The sequence below is a fragment of the Dendropsophus ebraccatus genome, chromosome 9 (genome assembly GCF_027789765.1).
Source record: "Dendropsophus ebraccatus isolate aDenEbr1 chromosome 9, aDenEbr1.pat, whole genome shotgun sequence".
Classification (NCBI taxonomy): domain Eukaryota; kingdom Metazoa; phylum Chordata; class Amphibia; order Anura; family Hylidae; genus Dendropsophus; species Dendropsophus ebraccatus.
In genome coordinates, this window is record NC_091462.1 from 117366491 (window position 1) to 117386665 (window position 20175).

At 44.3% G+C, this 20175-nt stretch overlaps 2 protein-coding genes across 2 annotated transcripts; one reads left to right on the forward strand and one right to left on the reverse strand.

Moving 5' to 3' along the window:
• The first annotated feature begins 2242 nt into the window (after window positions 1-2242).
• Window positions 2243-3163, forward strand: LOC138801901 (taste receptor type 2 member 119-like). Its single transcript, XM_069984996.1, has one exon. The coding sequence runs from the start codon at window positions 2243-2245 to the stop codon at window positions 3161-3163; it is 921 nt and encodes a 306-aa protein (XP_069841097.1).
• Window positions 3164-13114: 9951 nt separating this feature from the next.
• Window positions 13115-14128, reverse strand: LOC138801902 (taste receptor type 2 member 40-like). The gene has a single exon (XM_069984997.1). It carries the CDS (start codon window positions 14126-14128, stop codon window positions 13115-13117), a length of 1014 nt encoding a protein of 337 aa, XP_069841098.1.
• Between the last annotated feature and the right edge of the window lie 6047 nt (window positions 14129-20175).

Here is a 20175-nt window from a genome sequence, read left to right on the forward strand (position 1 = left end):
GTTGGGGCCTAGTGTTAGCCGGTATAAAATGGCTAACACTAACCCCCTATTATTACCCCAGTACCCAATGCCACCAGCGGTACTGGGAAGAGCCGGGTGCCAGTAGTCCCGGAGCATCAAAATTGGCGCTCCTGGACCGGGCGGCAGCAGGCTGGTAAGATTTAGGCTGGGGAGGGCCTAAACCAATGGCTCTTCCCACCCTGGTGTTACCAGGCTGCTGTCGTTTGGTTTTTAACCCGGCTGGTTATAAAAATAGGGGGGACCCTATGCGGGTTTTTTTTTAAATAAATAAATAATTTAAAAAAAACGCATAGGGTCCCCCCTATTTTTATAACCAGCCGGGTTAAAAACCAAACGACAGCAGCCTGGTAACACCAGGGTGGGAAGAGCCATTGGTTTAGGCCCTCCCCAGCCTAAATCTTACCAGCCTGCTGCCGCCCGGTCCAGGAGCGCCAATTTTGACGCTCCAGGACCACTGGCACCCGGCTCTTCCCAGTACCCCTGGTGGCATTGGGTACTGGGGTAATAATGGGGGGTTAGTGTTAGCCATTTTATACCGGCTAACACTAGGCCCCAACTTAGTAATGGATTCCGTCTATTAGACGGCTTCCACTACTAAGTCTATAAAGTAAAGAAATAAAGACAAGACACAAGTAAAAAAATTTTTTTATTCAAATAAAAACACCCCCACACCCCTCATTGACCATTTTATTAAAAAAAAACAAAAACAAAAACGCTGGTCATCGACATAGTCCACGGAATCCGACGTAATCCCCAGGATACCGATATCTGAAAAACAAAAAGGGAGAAACACACAAAAAACACACAAACAGGAGCACAACACCCATCATTGTGAGCGGTGTTGTGCTCCTTACAGTATGCAGCATCTTTACAGATCGCTGCTTACAGTCTGGCCCCCAAGGGGTTAAGGGAGGATGTATTGCATCCCCCTTAACCCCTTGGGGGCCAGACTGATGTCAGACTGCACCCATCCCAGCAAGGAAGGGGTTAAGTGACCCCCCCTTCCTTGCTGGGAGGGGTGCAGTGCTGGGGAGGGGGTGGGGAGAGCTCTATACTCACCCCGATGTGTCCTCTTCGCTGGTCCGCAGCACAATGAAGTCACTGTACTGCGGACCCGCTAATTATATGTGCGCTGAGCCGATCAGCCAATCAGCTGAGCGCACATATAATTCTAAATGTTTCTTCTAATAATGCTATTGTCATAACATAATTAGAAGAAACATTTGATGTTTTCATTAAAGTAAAGTGATGATTAGTACAGAAAGCTCTATTACCGGGAATATGAATTAACGGCTTATGGAGCTTCCTGTACTAATTAATATTTAATTAATAAAACGCATTTTCGATTAAATAAATTCAGTTTCATTGTTCAATAATTTAATTCTAACGAATCCATCATTTTGCAATTAAATATACTGTCAAAAAATAAATATATAGATAAATATACATTTATTTATATATCTATTTTAACAGTATATTTAATTGCACAATGATGGATTAGTTTAAATTTAATTATTGAACAACGAAAGGGACTTTATTACAAAGAAAATGTGTTTTATTATTTTAATAGATTAACCATGAGAGACATCGGCATTACTGCAGAGGATCGCAAACCCCGGTAATAGCGATTCATGTAAACTGTTTCCCTGCTTTCCCAGATGCATCCAGAGGTGTTTCCATCACTTTCTTAAGATTTTATTTGTTACTTTTAGTTGAACCAGATTTCCAAGTAAATGACCGTATGTTTTGAGCCGCATGTCTATTTTTTCCCACGGCCGGAGTTTCAGCCGCACATTTCCAGCCGCATAAAAAATACAGCCGCACACATACATAGTGTGAACATAGCCTAAAGGTGACAATGAGTAATGGGGTTTTGCATGACTTCTATCCTGTTTCTCCTTGTCACATAAATGTGTCAGCAGAAAGTGTGGATGTACAGATTTACATGAAGAGGTGAAAGGGTCCGGATAGTTTTGCATCTTTTTCTCTATAAAACATGTGAGAAGGAGATGGATAACAGCCTAGTAGTTACTCCGCAGAAGACGCCAGTGGATCAGATAATAGAGTTTAGTTTTGGAGTGGCGTCTAGAAGCCTAAGCCTGGGGAAAGGTTATATGGCCCCAAATGGATTCCCAATGGTCTTATCAAAAGAAGAGACACTTATGAACTTCTGATAAACATTTTCTTTTAAAATTTGAGGGTGAAAGGAAACAACAGAAAAATGGATTCCGACTATGGTCGCAAGGTCTTGGCTCCTGCCATTGCTTTAGTCCTGCAGATAACAATAGGATTATGTAATAATATCATCATTATATCGGCCATCTTTTATGACTCCATCAGACAAAAGAACTTGAGCAACAGCAACAAAATTATCTTGTGCCTCAACGTCTGGGATGTGAGTTACGCCCTTCTGATATGTGTTGCATTGGCCGATCAGTTTGTTTGTCTTGGAGCCTCATCCACTTATGTCTTCTCTTCTATGCTTATTATATTGCTTCTCTACAACATCAGCTCTTGTGCATGGATGACTGCCGGCCTCGCATCCTTCTACTTCATCCAAATCTCCCAAGTCAGATTTTTTATGTGGGTGAAGACCCACATCAGCTCCATTGTCCCTTGGACGTTATTGGTGCTTCAGGTCATGTCTTTCATCAATGGCTTCTCCAGCAGTTTTCTTCTCATCTTTCCTCGGGTCACTTCCCGAAACATCACACATAGTCCTCCATGTGCCACAGATGTGCTAGCAGAGAACAGTCCAGCGCTTGTTAATGCTGCTATCGCTGCCACCTCCATACCCTTCATCATAGTCTTCATCTCCACCGTGTGCACTTTATGGACCCTGAAACGCCACAGTCAGAAGATGGTGAGAAATATGGAAACTGTGGACAATGGACACCTGACGTCATATGAGCGGGTGGTTCGTAGAATGACCTACTCTTTCTCCTTCTATGTCATCTATTATACTTTTATGTTGATTTTCTACTTTTCTATAATTTCACAAATTGAGTCAGGGTTTATGGTAACCCTATTGCTCCTGTCCTCCTTCCCCCTTCTACAATTCATTCTCCTCACGCTTAGTAATCCCAGATTTAAAGACGCCTGGAAGGAGATGCTACATTCCCTGGCTATGTGGAAGGAATGAGGGAAGATTGTTGTTCTTGTGCTGGTTATTATATATTTATGGGTATTAAAGTCTACCTCTAGAGTTCAGCTCAGGCATCAGGCTTGGAGAGACGCAGTCTACACTGAATTACCGGGCTGCGAAGGCAACTGTCCACCATCCACAAGGTTCATTGCAAGAATCCTATAAGTGAGAAAAGAGCTTAATGGACAGAATCCATGCGGGATGTGAAGTTCTAGAAGGAGCTGGACTTTGGACGTCACTATACTTACTGATTCCCAAAAAGACACATGGGTCTCAAATAGATTGGACAGACGAGCAGACTATATTCACAATGTACAGTATATTGAGAATAATGGAGATGAAGGCTAATGGGGCACTCCTACATCCGCAGAATTCTGTCCGTACATGGACGGTGTTCTGTGGAACGAACCTCTCAGCATCATGATTAATGATAAGTTAATCCGTCCAGATAGATGGGGATGAGACTTGATTTAAAACTGGTCTTACAAAATGTCCACCACTCTGATCTGATCGGACTTTGCACTTGGCACTATCTTTGGAAACTTTTATCAGACTATCCTTGCGGTTAAGCAAACTAATATAGTGACATGAAGGAATACATCAAGACTTATATTCACATCTCAAGTAGGAAAAGGAGGACACAAGAGTCTACAAAGTCTTTACTTACCGACATTTATCATCTACTTCAGGAACGTAACCTTCATGGATTGTGATCCGCTGGGGTGTAACCTAGCGCTAGGGGCCCGGCTTTATACACACTGTGACTATACAGGACTGGAATACGGCCACAAACCAAAGTCCAGTGGACCAAATCACGGTGTCCTTTGTTAACTCTGCATTTACATTAAATTTTTCTCTCTAGCTTGTGGCTTACTGTTGGCCCAGACTTTACTGGATTATCCAGTATTAGAATAAAACACTTTCTTGCAAATATAGCGCCACCCTGTCCTCAGGTTGTGTGTGGTATTACCATTCAGTTCAATTCATTTCATTGTAATTAAGCTGTAAAACCCCCACCTCCAACCTGAGGACAGGAGAGGCGTTGTATCTGGAGGAAGGCAACCAAGTTTTCTAAGCCCTGATAATCCCTTTAAGGCTATGTTCACACATCGTAAGAGACGCGCAGTACCGGCCACAGAGTTCTGTGCGCACCAGCATCAGAACTCCCCACAGCACACTCACACTCACGCTCGCTGCAGTGTGCACTGACATGGTTTTGAGTCAGTGTTTTGCGGTGCCGCTAGGGATCCCGGCCGGAGCGTATACTATGTGTATAACTATGTGTATACGCTCCAGCCGGGATCCCATAGAAGGAAAGGTAACGTATATTCTTGTAATAATCACGGCCATTGTACAACGTTGTGTGAACATAGCCTAAGTCTGTTTCCTTAAACTCATGTTAAGAATTGATTTTGTGGCTTCCTTTTTTTTACAAAATTCATCAAATTTCTGTAGTAATAAAGACATTGAGCATAAAAGAGTCTGTTTTCTTTGAGTTCACACTATAATACATTTACGAGCAGTATCTCCTTAAACCATACAACTTGCTGAAGGGACAGTAAGGTAAACTGAGGGTCCATATCCCCAGATAGCGACGAACACAAGAGCGATAGACACAATGGGGGGCATTTATTAGGTCCGGCTTAAGAGCTCAGAGGATTTATGTAGAGGCGCACTGCCCGTTCGTGTGAATGAATTGAAACCTACGCCAGGTCTGAGCTGGCATAGGTTTCACTATCATTTTACCCCCTCCAGGGTTTAACATTCTACAGTTCCCATGGCCACCAACCTGGCTAGTAGTGGGGCAGAGGAGTAAAAAGTAAAGTAAGAGAAGTAAGGGAAGAAGTAACTATGTGTGTATTGGTCAGCCAATCAGAACACTAGGATGAAGGAAATTGTGAGTAGTACACACATAGCTACTTCATCCCTTACTTCTCTGACCAATGACAGCACAACCCATACTCCTCTCTGCTATATCAGGACATAGTGCTGGTGACAGGGCACCGGACTGTACAGGCTGCACTGTGCATTACTGTAGGTGGTAAGATGCTATGTGAATAGAAACTAAAGAAACAGCAACAACACAGTAAGGAAGGGGTTCCTCCTGAGGAGGGAGGCAGCTTAGCTTTGTGTGTGTTAACACTGTTTATCTTTAAATTATAGAATAATAGTTTTTTTTACTAACCAAATTACACTACTATAGAAGGAGGAGACATATTACTGCCGTATTGTAACTGAGCACATCCTATAAACTGTCCAATATTACCAATAATACCAGTATACTAGGACAAATAATACCGCCTCACCATGACCTCATTATCACCATGCAGTGATGAAATAATACCGAAATACTGTTACATGCAATAAATAGACCAAAATACCCTCATAAAGCGACCATACAGTGAAATATGCTATCATTACTCCTGGGGGAATCTTCTCTGATCAGACTACTTCTCTTTCATCTCCTTTTCCATATGGTCCACAACTTGCCCCTGCAGAACTTGCTGAACAAACACCTTAAGCTTTTTACTTCTCAAGCACCATCCTAATCCGTCTACTTTTGATAAAAGAAGATGTGGCCCTGTGGCCTGGAGGTAGATGCCCCCAGTGTAGTCTGGTGGTCCTGGTAGGTATATAGATGTACTCCATTGTAGAAAGGTCCTTTCCAGTAGGTTGATAGGTACCCTTCAGCATACATAGGTTCCCCCAGTTTAGAAAGTTTTCCTTTTGAAGAAAATTGTCCCTCACCCCCCCCCCCCCCCCTAAAAAAAAAATAATAAAAAAAAAAAATAATAATAATAATAATAATAATAGTGATAATAAATAAACATACTCACCTCCTCTCCACTACCACATTTCTCCAGTCAGCAATGAATGGAATCAGGTGACATGCCTTAGGTCAGCCAGCTATGTGTAAGTGATGGGACAAGGCATCAATGGATGCAGGCAGTCCCCTAGATTCTCACTGCCAGTAATTGTGGATAGACAGTGGTGTCCTTGTCATCCCCAAAGTACTTGATACAGTGCCCAATGCCAGTGCCCTAAAATCTCTATTTCTATTACTTGGGTCCTAAAAATACACAATGATATAAGAAGATTACAGGGGTTCAGACTCTCACTATTACTTACATTATTTATTCTAACTCCATTTCTGCAATTTAAGACAATGGGGGATCAGGTCTAGCTTTGCTTTTCTGTTTGCATTCTGTTGATATGGAAAATTTAAGCAGGTGGAAATTATTCTGCAGGAAAATAACCAAGTATCAGGTGACCAAAGCTGAAGCCTTCTCAGATATCCGCTGAGTACAGTCCCTGCATACAAGGAATGATAGGAAGGACGGGGACATTATTGTGCAGTCTATCTGTAAACGTTTGAGTATTTTTTGGGTACGGATAGATCAAAAAGTGAAGGGCTATGAGGTCAGCACTGAACGTCGTGAGGTTCATCATAATGGTCATCACCGGGGTCAGCGGGACTTTCCTTAACGCCATTATTGTTGTCCTCAATTTCAGATTCCTGAGAGACCCCACAACCTCCGGGAGTTACAATAAAATTCTCTTTCTTATCAGGGTCGTAAACATCATCTTCCAAGGAGTTTTGATCTTTGACACCATTTTTGAGACTTTTGATTTATATTTGTCACATAGACATTTTTATTTAATTACATTTTCCCTCGAATTGATCCTCATTGGAGTCAGCATCTGGAACACGGCCTGGCTCTCTATGTTCTGCTGTGTCCGGCTTGTTAATTCCTCCCACTGGCTCTTCCTTAAGATAAAAGCCAAGTTCCTTACTTTCCTTCCTCATCTCATAGTCGTCTCAGTCTTGTTCTCTGTGGCCATTAATATTCCAGTATTTTGGACAGCCACTCTGGATAAACCTCAGAATGTCACGGACTACCCAAAAATGTCCGCTCATAGGATTGTTGTGAACTACATCTACATTGTCCTTAGCTCGCTGTTTGACTTTAGTGTTCCCTTCTATACAGCTTGTGTCTCTATTGGCATCAGTGTCCATTGCTTTAATAAGACACATCTGGAGAATAAGGGGCAGTGACTCCCGTATAACATCCACCCAGCTACAGGGGCACTACCGAGCTGTCAGGGCTATGGTCATGCGTCTTGTCTTGGACATCCTTTTTTTCCTTATAACAGTCATAGGACCTTTGGTCCCATCTTTTCTTGGTTCTAGCACATACTCCATCTACTGGATAATTGTTCTGTCTTATCCAACGTCTCAAGCCTTTGTTTTAATCTTTGGAAATCCTAAATTGAAGACTGCAGCATATAGCCTTATGAAATATTCGGATAGGTTGATTCCACCTCCAACCAGTCCTATGACTCAATTTTCTACCAGTCATGTGATTGCATACACTATCAGTCCTATGAGTTCATCTCCTACTAGAACTTTAACTCCATCTCTTACCAGTCCCGTGATTCCATCTCTTACCAGTCCTGTAACTCCATCTTCTACGAGTCCTGTGACGCCATCTCCTACCGGTCCTGTGACTCCATCTATAATCAGTTTTATGACTCTATCTCCTACCAGCCCTATGACTCCATCTTCTTCCAGTCCTATGACTCCATATCCTACCAGTCCTGTGACTCCATCTTCTTCCAGTCCTATGACTCCATATCCTACCAGTCCTGTGACTCCATCTTCTACCAGTCCTATGATACCATCTTCCACCATTCCTATGATTCCATCTCCTCCCAGTTCTTTGATTCCACCTTCAACCAGTCCTATGACTCCATCTTCTACCAGTCCTGTGATTCCACCTAATACCAGTCCTATGAGTTCAAAACCTCAGGTAAACAGCTCACCCTTCTCCCAGAGGAACTCAGATTGGTGCACGGTACACTGTTTGGCGACAGCCGTTCAGGAACAAGGAAAAGACGGATGTCCAGCTCCAGATCCATTTTTTTCATATAATGAAGTTTATTGAAGACACAATTTAAAAGCACTCCATAGTCCTTGTAACACCTACATGTTTCGGGCTATGCGCCCTTATTCGTGGCATGCAATCACTTGTTACACACTCCAATAAAAAGGGTTTTACAGGTACCACGTGACCACATGATCACATGACCCATACCTGGGACATATTTAAATCATGGAATGGCCCATTCATCATTGAAATAAATTCATTAATTTTAGACATGATTACAAAATACATTGGAAACACGGTAATGTGGTTTGTGTCAGTACACATCTATCACGGGTGTGCATATGAACCATTACAGTAATCAATAAGTAAGTATAAAGTCCTACCTCAAATTCAGTCCATTAGGCATTCAGGTAGCAAGAATATTTTTGCTACCCGAAGATAGAACAGTTCTTCAGCGCTGCGGACTCTATCCAAGATGATGCAGAGCGGCCTATATCTCAGCAGGCCTGTATCACCTAGCGCTCTGCCTCCAGCCGGCGCCACAGATGCAGCATCCAACAGGGATTCTTTGGCAAAGGAAGGAAATGATAACTCCGCCACAACCCCACTTCTCACCCTGCCCCTCTGCCTCCGGGAGCAGGCCGCCTGGGACACATACACACAGCAGCCATGTTTGCCACAGCAGCTTGATATATGATGACCTGCTAGATCTTGAAAATCCCTCACTGCCACCAACGCCCCTATCTTGGAAAACTGTCTGTCTGTCTCCCAGCTCACCCTTTAATCGGAGTGTTGTTTTCTGGCAACTCAGCACAAGATGCAAACAACAGAGACAGTTATTGCAATCGGCAACAACGGCCATACTTTGTATGAAAACACATGTTGCCTTGCTTTCTATGGTATCCCAGCCGGAGCGTATACACATGGTATATACTCCGGCCGGGATCCCTTTCGGCGCCGTAGAAAACTGACATGTCAGTTTTCTGTGGCCGCTATTCAATGAATATCGGCCGCAGAAAACAATGTCAGTACACACAAAGGAGCGAGCGGCTCCAGCCACTTTCTCCAGTGTGCAGTGGGGAGTTCTGGTGTTGGTGCGCACGGATGCGCCCTCATCAGAACTCTACAGCTGCAAAGATTATCTGGGCGGTACTGCAGTACCGGACGGGACGATTGTTTCAGAGGCCAGCCGTCACGGAACGACCGGTCTCTTACTGTGTGTGAACATAGCCTCGCCCAGTAATGGCAATCCAACCTCCATAACAGGAAGCAGAATGCTCCCTGAAGAAAGAAATAGTTGTTGATTCCGTCTGGAAACTCACCAAGATGTGTTCCTTCTGAGCTGGACTTTTTCTTCAGTTCTGTTGGACTTCTCGAGTGTAATTCTGCCGAAGGCGCGCGTTATATCTAGTGTTTACACCCGATCCCCTCTCATGGCGAGGATAAACCTTAAAAGTCACTTTCTAATGTTTTTTTTTTTTTTTTTCGTTTACCAGTTTCTTTCTTGTGTCATGCTTTTCTTTCTTCTGTCCTGTACTACAAGGTGGGCCCAATGGAAAGGGCTTCTTACAGTTGGAGAACATAATGTATGCAATAGGTACTTACTGCCATACTCGTGAAATACTTCAATCTCAAACTTGGATGGCTACTGACACTATAGATACAGTACAGTCACAATGGTATTTACGGTAGTGTCTACGAACATTATGGGGTTGAATTCCCCCTAGAAACGGTCACAACTCTGGAAGGAGGCCGCCCAATGTGTACAGGAATTCTGAAGACTTGCCCAGAGTAAAAATAAGAGATTCCCCCAGATTTACTCATCCACTGCTATAACAAAGAAGGGTGGGGTGTCCATCCTGGTTAACGATTCCTTACCATTTGCAGTCCAGGAAGAAGTGGTAGAGGATAAGGGAAGATTTGTAGTAAATCTCTATACAATCTGGCTGGCGACTCGAGCGTGCATCAAGCTAGTGACTCTCACAGAGCCTCTCTTCTGGAGAAATGCAATCCCCTAAGGTAACGGCTTTCCAAGTAGAAGCCCTTTCCAAACCTCTCTCTCAGTCTGAGATACTGAGGGTTATCAAATCTTTCAAATCAAATAAGGCCCCAGGCCCGGATGGACTTTATGATGAACTGTATGAATTATATAGTACTCAGCTCCCTACTTAACCAGACTTTCCAATGATATCATGCTTAACCCCTTAGCGACCCATGATGTACCTGGTACGTCATGGTGCCGCGGGGGGTGTTCAGAGAGGGGTCCCGCCGGGACCCCACTCTGAACGGCACCGCTCCCAGCTGAAATCTGCAGCCGGGCAGTGCCTCTATTAGTCGGCGCGGGTCCCGTTGCCACGCCGGCTAATTAAGCACTTCAATGCAGCTGTCAAACCTGACATCCGTTCGGGATCCGGGAGATCCGTTCTTCTGCCCGTGCCGGGCCTCAGCCTTGCAATGACGCTGGTCCCGGCTTGGCAATAGATTGCTATGGCCTGCAGCAGGCCATAGCAATCTATCACTGATTTAATCTATCTTTGCTGTGTATATACACAGCATTGATCTCTATGAGAGATCAGTGCTGTGTATATACAAGTCCCCCAGGCTGGCTTCTAGTTAATGTAAAAGTAAAAGTAAAAATGTTTTTTTATTAATAAAAAATCCCCTCCCCTAATAAAAGTCCAAATCACCCCCCTTTTCACATTTTATAAATATAAATAAATAAACAAATAAACATGTCTGCTATCGCCGCGCGCGTAATCGCTCAAACTATTAATCACATTCCTGATCTCACACGGTAAACAGCGTAAGCACAAAAAATCCCAAAGTGCAAAATTGCGCATTTTTGGTCACATCAAATCCAGAAAAAATTTCATAAAAAGCGATCAAAAAGTCGCATATGCACAATCAAGGTATCGATAGAAAGAACACATCATGGCGCAAAAATGACACCTGACACAGCCCCATAGACCAAAGGATAAAAGCGCTATAAGCCGGGAATGGAGCGATTTTAAGCAACATTTATTTGTTAACAATGGTTTGAATTTTTTACAGGCCATCACATAATATAAAAGTTATACATGTTATATATCGATTCAATCGTAATGACTTGAGAAACATATATAACAAGTCAGTTTTACCACAGTGTGAACGGTGTAAAAACAAATACCCTCCAAATAAAAGAAATGCGTTTTTTTTTTTTTCAATTTCACCACACAATAAATTTTTTTCTGCTTTCGCAGTGTACTTTATGCAAAAATTCATCCTGTCATTGCAAAGTACAATTAGTGACGCAAAAAATAAGGGCTCATGTGGGTTTCTTGGTGGAAAATGGCCTTTTAAACATAAAGTGGAAAAAGCAAAAGCTCAAAAATTAAAATTGGCATGGACCTTAAGTAGAGATGAGCGAACCGGGTTGGGGTTCAAGTCGATCCAAACCCGAACATTCGGTATTTGATTAACTGGGGCTGCTGAACTTGGATAAAGCTCTAAGGTTGTCTGGAAAACATGGATACAGCCAATGACTATATCCATGTTTTCCACATAGCCTTAGTGCTTTATCCAACTTCAGCAGCCACCGCTAATGAAATGCTGAAAGTTCAGGTTCGGATTGACTCGAGCTGCTCCAGGTTCGCCAATCTCTAACCCTAAGGGGTTACGGGCTCCCTCCCGAAAGAGATGCTTCAAGCATTGACAGTGACCTTGCCCAAGCTGAAGAAATCTCCGGATACTTCCACCAATTTCAGACCAGTTTCCCTACTCAATGTTGATTTAAAGTTGTATTTCAAAACCCTGGCCCTAAGGCTTATGGATGTTTTGCCTTAAATTATACATAATGATCAAGTGTGATTTACTAAAGGGAGGCAAACCCTTGTATCGGTGGCACTTTACACCATATAAACTGTCCAAAATTTTTCCTGTGGCTTCTCCTATTTGTTGGAGGTGCCAAACTAGTATAGGCTCTCTGATGTATATATGGTGGACGTGCCCCCTGGTAGTTAAACTGTGGCACAGCACTAAGGCACTCTTGGATCAGATCTAATGCTACTCTCCGCATTGGGATGCAGTTTTGGCTCTTCTATCCTTGGGTATTTGGGATCTTCCAATCTCAGATAGATCCAGTGTTCCACATCTTAGTGGTGACGAGAACTAAAATAGTCCAAAAATGAAAGACAAATGAACTCCCCTCATTGTAAGAAATACTGCAGAGAGTCCAATATAACTGCACAATGGAGAATATGACAGGGGAAGCGGGGGGGGGGGGGGGGGGGGGGGGGTTCCACTAATAAACTGTTCACTAATAAATGGAAAAAGTGTCTGACCTATCAAGGACTTTCTCTTAGTTGAAGTATAGGAATGGACTTTGGGACTATAATTGTTCTCCTCTGGTGACATCACTATGTGCTTCCTCCCCACATCTGTGTCTATGTGACCTGCTTTGTAGTCAGCTGAATGTTTGTAGCAGCCGATGTAGGACGGCTATTGTAATGTTACTCTTCTGGAAAAGCTTTGTTCATTTTATGATGTTTTGTTATTTTCTTTCTTGAAAATAAAAAAAAAATTAAACAGAAAAAAAACTTTATATATAGAATTGAAATCTTTTACATTTATTTTATATTATTTATTCCAGAGATAAATTATAAGAAAACAGAGGAAACTCACAATTCAGTGGTATATATATCTCATCTTAAAGGGTCTTTCTTACAGAATGACGGCTCTGGCACACAGAGGTGTTCTCCACGTGTGGGACCCCCTATGTGTCGTCCATATTCAGCAATAGGGCACATGGACAATGGTTGTCATCTTAAAACAATCCCTCCAAAGGTCTGTGCATTGGCTTGTCAGACTTGAATCGTAGTTTCTTCTTTAGTTTAGATGACATCTTCTCATCGCTCAGGCAAGATGCATTGTTGTTCCTAGCTCTGCTCCCATTACATGACACCATTATATTACTATTTCTATCATTTATAGCTGGAGTATAGCATGCTCCGGGTTTACATGCACATACAGTATAAGAGGGTCGACACTCACTAAGAAATCATGGAAAACTTTTCTTCTTCCGTCAATCTCTCCTCATCCTCCTACAAGTAAATAACTTTTCCTTAAGTTTTGGATTTCCTAGAATGAATATGATGGACTGGAAAGTAGGATACAACATGAGAAATATCCAGCAGGCCGTGTCCACCACTGTCCCTAAAGTTAACTCTGATGTCAACAAACCAGTAGATACTAAACATAGGATCAAGTCTAGAATCAGACGTGTCACCATTGTTCTTATGGCCCTGATATGAGCCTTCAGCTGAGGCCTCCTGAAGTTACTCTCATTGCTCTTCACCTTCATGATGTGACTGAGGAGAGAACTGATGCTGAGCACAATGGCCGTGAAGGTTATAAGGAAGGGGAAGCAGCAACCAAATACCATGTTACCGATTGTGTGAGGATAAAACATTTCATACTTATACTCAGTGACATTGGGAAGAAAAGTTATGTGCACAGTCCAGAGAAATGGAGCATTGATAAGAAGTGAGCCGATGGCCGATCCTATGAGCAGCAGAGGAACAAAGGAGGAGAAGCGGAGTCTCATCTGGAGGAAGATCCGATAGGGGAGGTTGACCAGTTTCAGGCAGTAGTAGACGGAGAGCCAGGTGGCGTGCCAGAAACTCAGTTCTATCAGGAAATACAAGATTGTAAAATCTATTACATAGACTTCATGTACAAACATCATGTAACATCCAAAGATGTATAGGAAACCATCAAGAGTGATGGAGCACTGCTGGAGGAGAGTAGTCACTGCGGTGGAGAAGAGAATATGGACACCAGGCTGATCATTCCGGCTCCAGGTTCTGCAGTATTCATTGACTATTGATGAGTTTATAGAGAATCCGGATATTGTGGTCAGAAGTAAAACTATGGCCTTGAGAGTCCTTATAGACTGCATCATCTTCACCACAAGGATGGATGGTTTGTTGTCTACGTTCAGGAGATTGATGGATGAAGGGCTGGAGGACGCCACTACATAATAGTCCGCATAATAATTAATGCAAATGTCTACAATATCTGGTTTCTGTCTGAACATTGATCAGTGTCTCTTTACAGCAGGGAAAACGCCAAGGATGATTGATGGCCAGGACCATAAAGAAGACCACATCATGAAGACTCCCACGATACATGCAAAGTGTGAAATGCATCTCCAGAGTCCATTACAACTCCAAGACTTTCTACAATCTACACGTGAAGATACCTAAAATGTTTACTAGTTATGATTTACAAAAGAATGATAAAAGTTTTCGCAGTTCAAACAAAATGGACTTTTTTTTTATCATTGATGGTTAATAGGACGAATCTGGTAGACTGACCAACTTTTGGTCGGGGAATCACAAACTCTTTGATCAATCATGTTACGTTTACAGATGAGGGAACCAGTTCACCCGAATCCTAGGTCGACCATAAACTTTTGGGTTGAACTTTGATTCGGGTGAAACCAAAACTTTCTGTTACGTTGAGCCAGCAAGATGAGAACAATCTGTCCTCTAGGGGGTAAAGTGGTCATCTTTAGTTATGATATAAATATAGGGTCAACATCTTAGAGTTAGGCGGCTAAAAAATAGGCTCTCAGGCGAGGGCTCCCAGGAAAGTCATTGGCTACAATGTAAAACAAGAGGTTCAGGATCAACCACAAAACCCTGTGTCCTCATTTCTTAAATATGTTCCTTAAGCTGAGAATATTTAACCAGTTTTGGATTGTCCGTGTTCTGTTAGTTGGTGCTTTATCCAGAGGCTCAGACAGTGTTGGGAGTAGCAGACATTTTATTCAGCTGCCATTTCACATGAGGTAAACTACTGAACCACTACCAACAAGATAACACAGTACAGTTGAACCATATGAACAATATAAGTAGTGAGACCCCTAGAGGCCATACAGAGCATATACATATTGCTACAGTCCGGATGTGTCTCATGAGCGATTTCACACAATGCACAATGCAAAGAGCATTAACAGAAACGCCAAACAAGATGGCGGTATCAGCAGGAGGGAATCCTATCTTAATTCATAGTATCATATGATGAGGTAAGTCAATCAAAGTGACAGGACTGATAGTAGTTGTAATAGTAGGATAATTGGTGGTAGTATGAAAGAGGGGTACAGGGGAGACATTGTGATGTTGTTAACTTCTTGGGGTTTAAGACGAGTAAACAAAAGGCCTAGTGGTGACTGCTCATCTGGAGGAGACTATGAAGGAGCTGAACAGGAGCTGGGGGCCAGGGTTAGAGGACTATACTGTATATGTATTTGTATTTTTGCCCCAGCAATATTTAAATTCTACACCCCTTTATAGTGTCACTGTCGTTATAAAAAAAAAAAATGTTGACAAGTCACAGAGACATCATATAGACATGTTCACACCTGTGCCGATTGGGAGAACAAGTGGGGAGAAGACCGTGATGCAGAGCATCCTCTTCCCGCTCTGTGTGAGAAAGAGTCATCATGTGACACAGAGCGGGGGGGAGGGGGATAAGAGTTAGCGCAGTCTTCTCCCAGCTCATTCCCCCGATCGGTACGGGTGTGAACATTCAGACCCTAACCGATGAAACATTTTGGCGTGTCGCTGTGATGTCTCTGTGAGTGTGTGAGAGTTCTTTGCTGATGCAGCGTATTAGGGATAGTGCCAGGACCTTTCCCACAATGCACTGGTATCTTCCGTGTGACTAGTATGTTCAGCTTCATCCACAATACTCTACAGGCAGCAAGAAGTGAACACACAGTCCATCTGCAATACCAAAGACTTTATTCCCTTGAAGCTTTTATGCTTGATGGTTACAGGATTGTACAGTATATACAAGTATGGCAGTTCTCACAAGGAGACACATCACTGGTGCAGCTGAGACAATACACGCTCTGGACTCTTACTCCAATGAATTCCAGCACACAGTGGGGGAGGTGCAGAGGAGCAGCAGACACTTTACCATTGCAACCAATCAGATTCTAGTGACTATAGCAACCAATCAGATTCTAGTGACTATAGCAACCGGTCAGATTCCAGTGACCAACTAGATTGCAGCTTTATCTTTCAGAGTCCTTTTTGAAGTGATATCGTCACCCCCCTTACTCTACGTTTGGTTCTCCACATCATCCCCAAGCTCAGAAGCTGAAAATTTGCTATATACCTGTAGAACACTTGTTTGTGTCTTTTTTCTGCCATAAAATCACTTAATTTCATCAATGGACAGTGTCACCTAGGCGGAGCTTCATTGCAGTTAGGCTCTGTCCCCAGCAAAGAGATGGGACCAAACTGCCATGAAGCCCCGCCTGGGTGGCACTGTCCACCAATGAAATGAAGAGAGAGTAATGGGGAGGGGTGACAATATCACTTAAAAATGAAAAAAGAGATTTGACTGGTCATCATAGACAACTGCTCCTCTGCTCCACTCAACTTCTCCAGGTTTGATAAATCACCTCCATCTTCTCCTTACGCTGTGTTGACCCTTGCTCCAGAAGCTCGTGTTCTCTTGATTTTGGCTGTCTCTCTTCCTAGGCTCCTACTCTCTCGGTAAACACTCTCCTCTCCCCGTATTTTCACTGGTCCTCTCACCTCTCACACAGAGGCCTTCAATCATCTGGCTTCTCTTTCGATGGCTTACACAGAAGGTCCCTTGATCTTGGCTGTCTCTCTTCAGATGTCCTTACTTTCTCGATTGGCGCTCTCCTGTCCCCATATTTGCACTGACCTTCTCACCTCTTCCCTCATCTGGTTTCTCTATCGATGGCCCACACAGAGGGCCTCACAGGTTTGATAGCTCTCCCCCATCATCTCTGTATGCTCTGTGTTGACCTCAGCTCCAGGAGCTCACAGTCTCTTGATCTTGGTCTTTCTTCGGATGTTCTTACTCTCTTGGCACTCTCCTGTCCCCTGTATTTGCATTGACCTTCTCACCTCTTCTCTCACCTGGCTTCTCCATCTATAGTCCACACAGAAGGCCTCACAGGTCACCGGCAGCAGCTCAAAGCTTTCTTATCTTCTCTCTCTAGGCTTGGTACCACCTATATTCACCATCACTGCTTCTTCAGTCACTTAACTCAGGTCTTGACAATCACTCTCTGGAACGGCACAGCTCAACTTTAGCCTTTAAAGAACCCCATCCATGCATTATGCAATCATGGATCCTTGTTCATCAAATGGTCACATGATCAAACAAGCACCAACCAGCCCCACAAGGCCAGCGTTGTCTGTAATCCTTCTGCACAACCTTCCAGTATGAGGTTGGGTTCACACTACACAAAACACCAGCCGTTCGGTGAGCCCGCCGGGTCACTGCAGTACTGGCCGAATGATCTTCATTTCTGCGCGAAATGGGATGTGGGCGCACCCATGTGTGCCGCATCCCAATTCACCATTGTGTGACCTGTCAGGAATCCACGGCCGCTATTCAATTATTATTATCAGCAGCACAAAACTGACATGTAAGTCTCCCATACGGCCGCTAGCAATTCCGTTCGGAGTGTACAGTATATTATGTGTATACACATCGGCCGGGATTCCCTCTGACTGCAGTGCGCGTAAGTTGTGTATTAATCACGGCCGTTGTTGCAAATTGGCATGTGTGAACATGACCTAATGCAAAATACAGCTACAGTTTCACACAGAAAATTATATTTTTAAAGCAAGTGTAAGCCCATAGAATATAGCAAGAAGAAAAGACACATGATAATTTACAGAACTCTCCATAGAAGTATGGTCTGGGGTACATGGCCATACTGTGCTCATACCTGGTTGTTGTATCTGTCCTCAACCTCAATGTTCCACTATATCCTGGTCTCATAGAATTGGCCGCAGTATATAGATACAGCTGGGAGAGGATCAGCCAGGAGGGGTCTGAGAGGTAATGATGTCATCAAGGAGTACTGTGCGCGGTCATGGTGATGGCTGTGTATACAGGGCAGGAGTACTGTGCATCCTCATGGTGATGGCTGTGTATACAGGGCAGGAGTACTGTGCGTCCTCATGGTGATGGCTGTGTATACAGGGAAAAAGTACTGTGCATCCTCATGGTGATGGCTGTGTATACAGGGCAGGAGTACTGTGCATCCTCATGGTGATGGCTGTGTATACAGGGCAGGAGTACTGTGCATCCTCATGGTGATGGCTGTGTATACAGGGAAGGAGTACTGTGCGTCCTCATGGTGATGGCTGTGTATACAGGACAGGAGTACTGTGCATCCTCATGGTGATGGCTGTGTAGACTGCTAGGATACCCTTTGCCACGTGAATGGTGCTAGCTAAATAAACTGCACAGACAACAGTTCCAATTTTAGTGGACGGGGTCGGCCACAGCTTTTATTAACTTAATCAATGTAACCAAACATTTTCTCGGGGTTGTGCCAGCCGTCGGAAGGCCGACGGGCACTGCCTCCATTTCTCCTTCTATTCACCGCCAGCTGTGACTTGCATAAAACATTTCAGACGTAACACAAACACCAACTTCTTACACAAACCAACGCCCCTGAGTGTAAAAAGTAGGGAGGGAGGGAGGGACAAACTCCTGAGCTGGACAAGCCGAAAGAGGGTAAGCCCGCCCCTTCCTTGGGCTTATATATCCTTGCCTCCACCCCTGGCCTGCCCTTTCCTGGCAACTACACCTCCCCTAGTTACCACCGGAACTTCCCCAAGTGCAGCCATCCCAGCTATACCACATTCACCAACCATTAACCCCTTGCACTCACCACCGCCCCATCAGTCCAAGACACCATGCCTTATACAGGCTGGTGTCCCCTAGACTGCTAGGATACCCTTTGCCACGTGAATGGTGCTAGCTAAATAAACTGCACAGACAACAGTTCCAATTTTAGTGGACGGGGTCGGCCACAGCTTTTATTAACTTAATCAATGTAACCAAACATTTTCTCGGGGTTGTGCCAGCCGTCGGAAGGCCGACGGGCACTGCCTCCATTTCTCCTTCTATTCACCGCCACGGAGGGGCTCGGCTAAGCCTAGACCGAGCCCCGACCCCCCCCCAAAATAAACAAGGCCTGCTCCACCCCGTCCTGGAGCCCCGACAGGAAAATGTCCAAACCAATATCATTAAGGTGAGTTCCGTCAGCAATCATTAACCTCCGGTTGTCCCCTTCCAATTGCCTATGGCGAACCACCACACCCCCGTTCGCCCGCACGAATCTAGAAGTGCGAGCATTAACTGTCCTACGGGCCCTCTCCATCGCAGCTGCATCCCTAGCGCCTTGCCACTTAACCCTTGAAACTATTTCCGACCAAACCAACACCACTTCATTAAAAAAGCCCGGCAATCTCTCAAGGTCGGAACGAATAATGGTCAGCAACTCATTCAAACGAAGTAAACACAAATCATTCCCCCCAGCATGGATAACCAAAACCACTGGAGAACGAGCAGAACGTCCTATCTCGATCGCCTGGGACAGGACTTCGGACCAACGGAGCCCCTTGACTCCTTTCCAATGCACCTCCAGATCCCGGAAACCAAGAGACCGGCCTCCCGGGCGATGCGCCGCTCTCTGTGCCGCCCAATATATGTACGAGTGGCCAATTAGCCACACCACCGGACGTCTAGGACCTGCAAGAAAAACAAATTAGCAAAGAAGTTCCGGCCTAATATAAGAGGCATAACATGCGGACCTCCAGCGCCCTATCCTCATCACCTGCTCCTCTGACAACCCAGCTCTAGCTGCCTCCGTCGCCGCGCCAATTCTAAAGGAATGCGTCCCAAACTCGGCCTGGGGGGCGCCGGCCGCCTCCAAGGCCTTTTTCATTAACGCTTGAAACTGGTACCTGGATAAAGGAACACCATCCGCGTGTACCAGAAACTGGGTGCCCCAAGGACGAGCAGCCATGTACCTAGAAACAATGCTGACAGGACAAGCCGGACCTTGGACCGAGGATAGGGGAAGCCATGCACCCAGACCCAAAAGGTCTGTCTTGGATCTGCGGACCCTAACCCTAAGCACTCCGTTGGATAGTAACACATCCTCGGTCAAGAGACCCCCAGCCCGGAGACTAGATGGAGGAACCAGCTCACTGACTCTAAACGCACCAAAAAAGGCTAGGACAAAGGCAGCAGAAAACAGTAGAGCTTCAAACTCGGTCCGACATAACT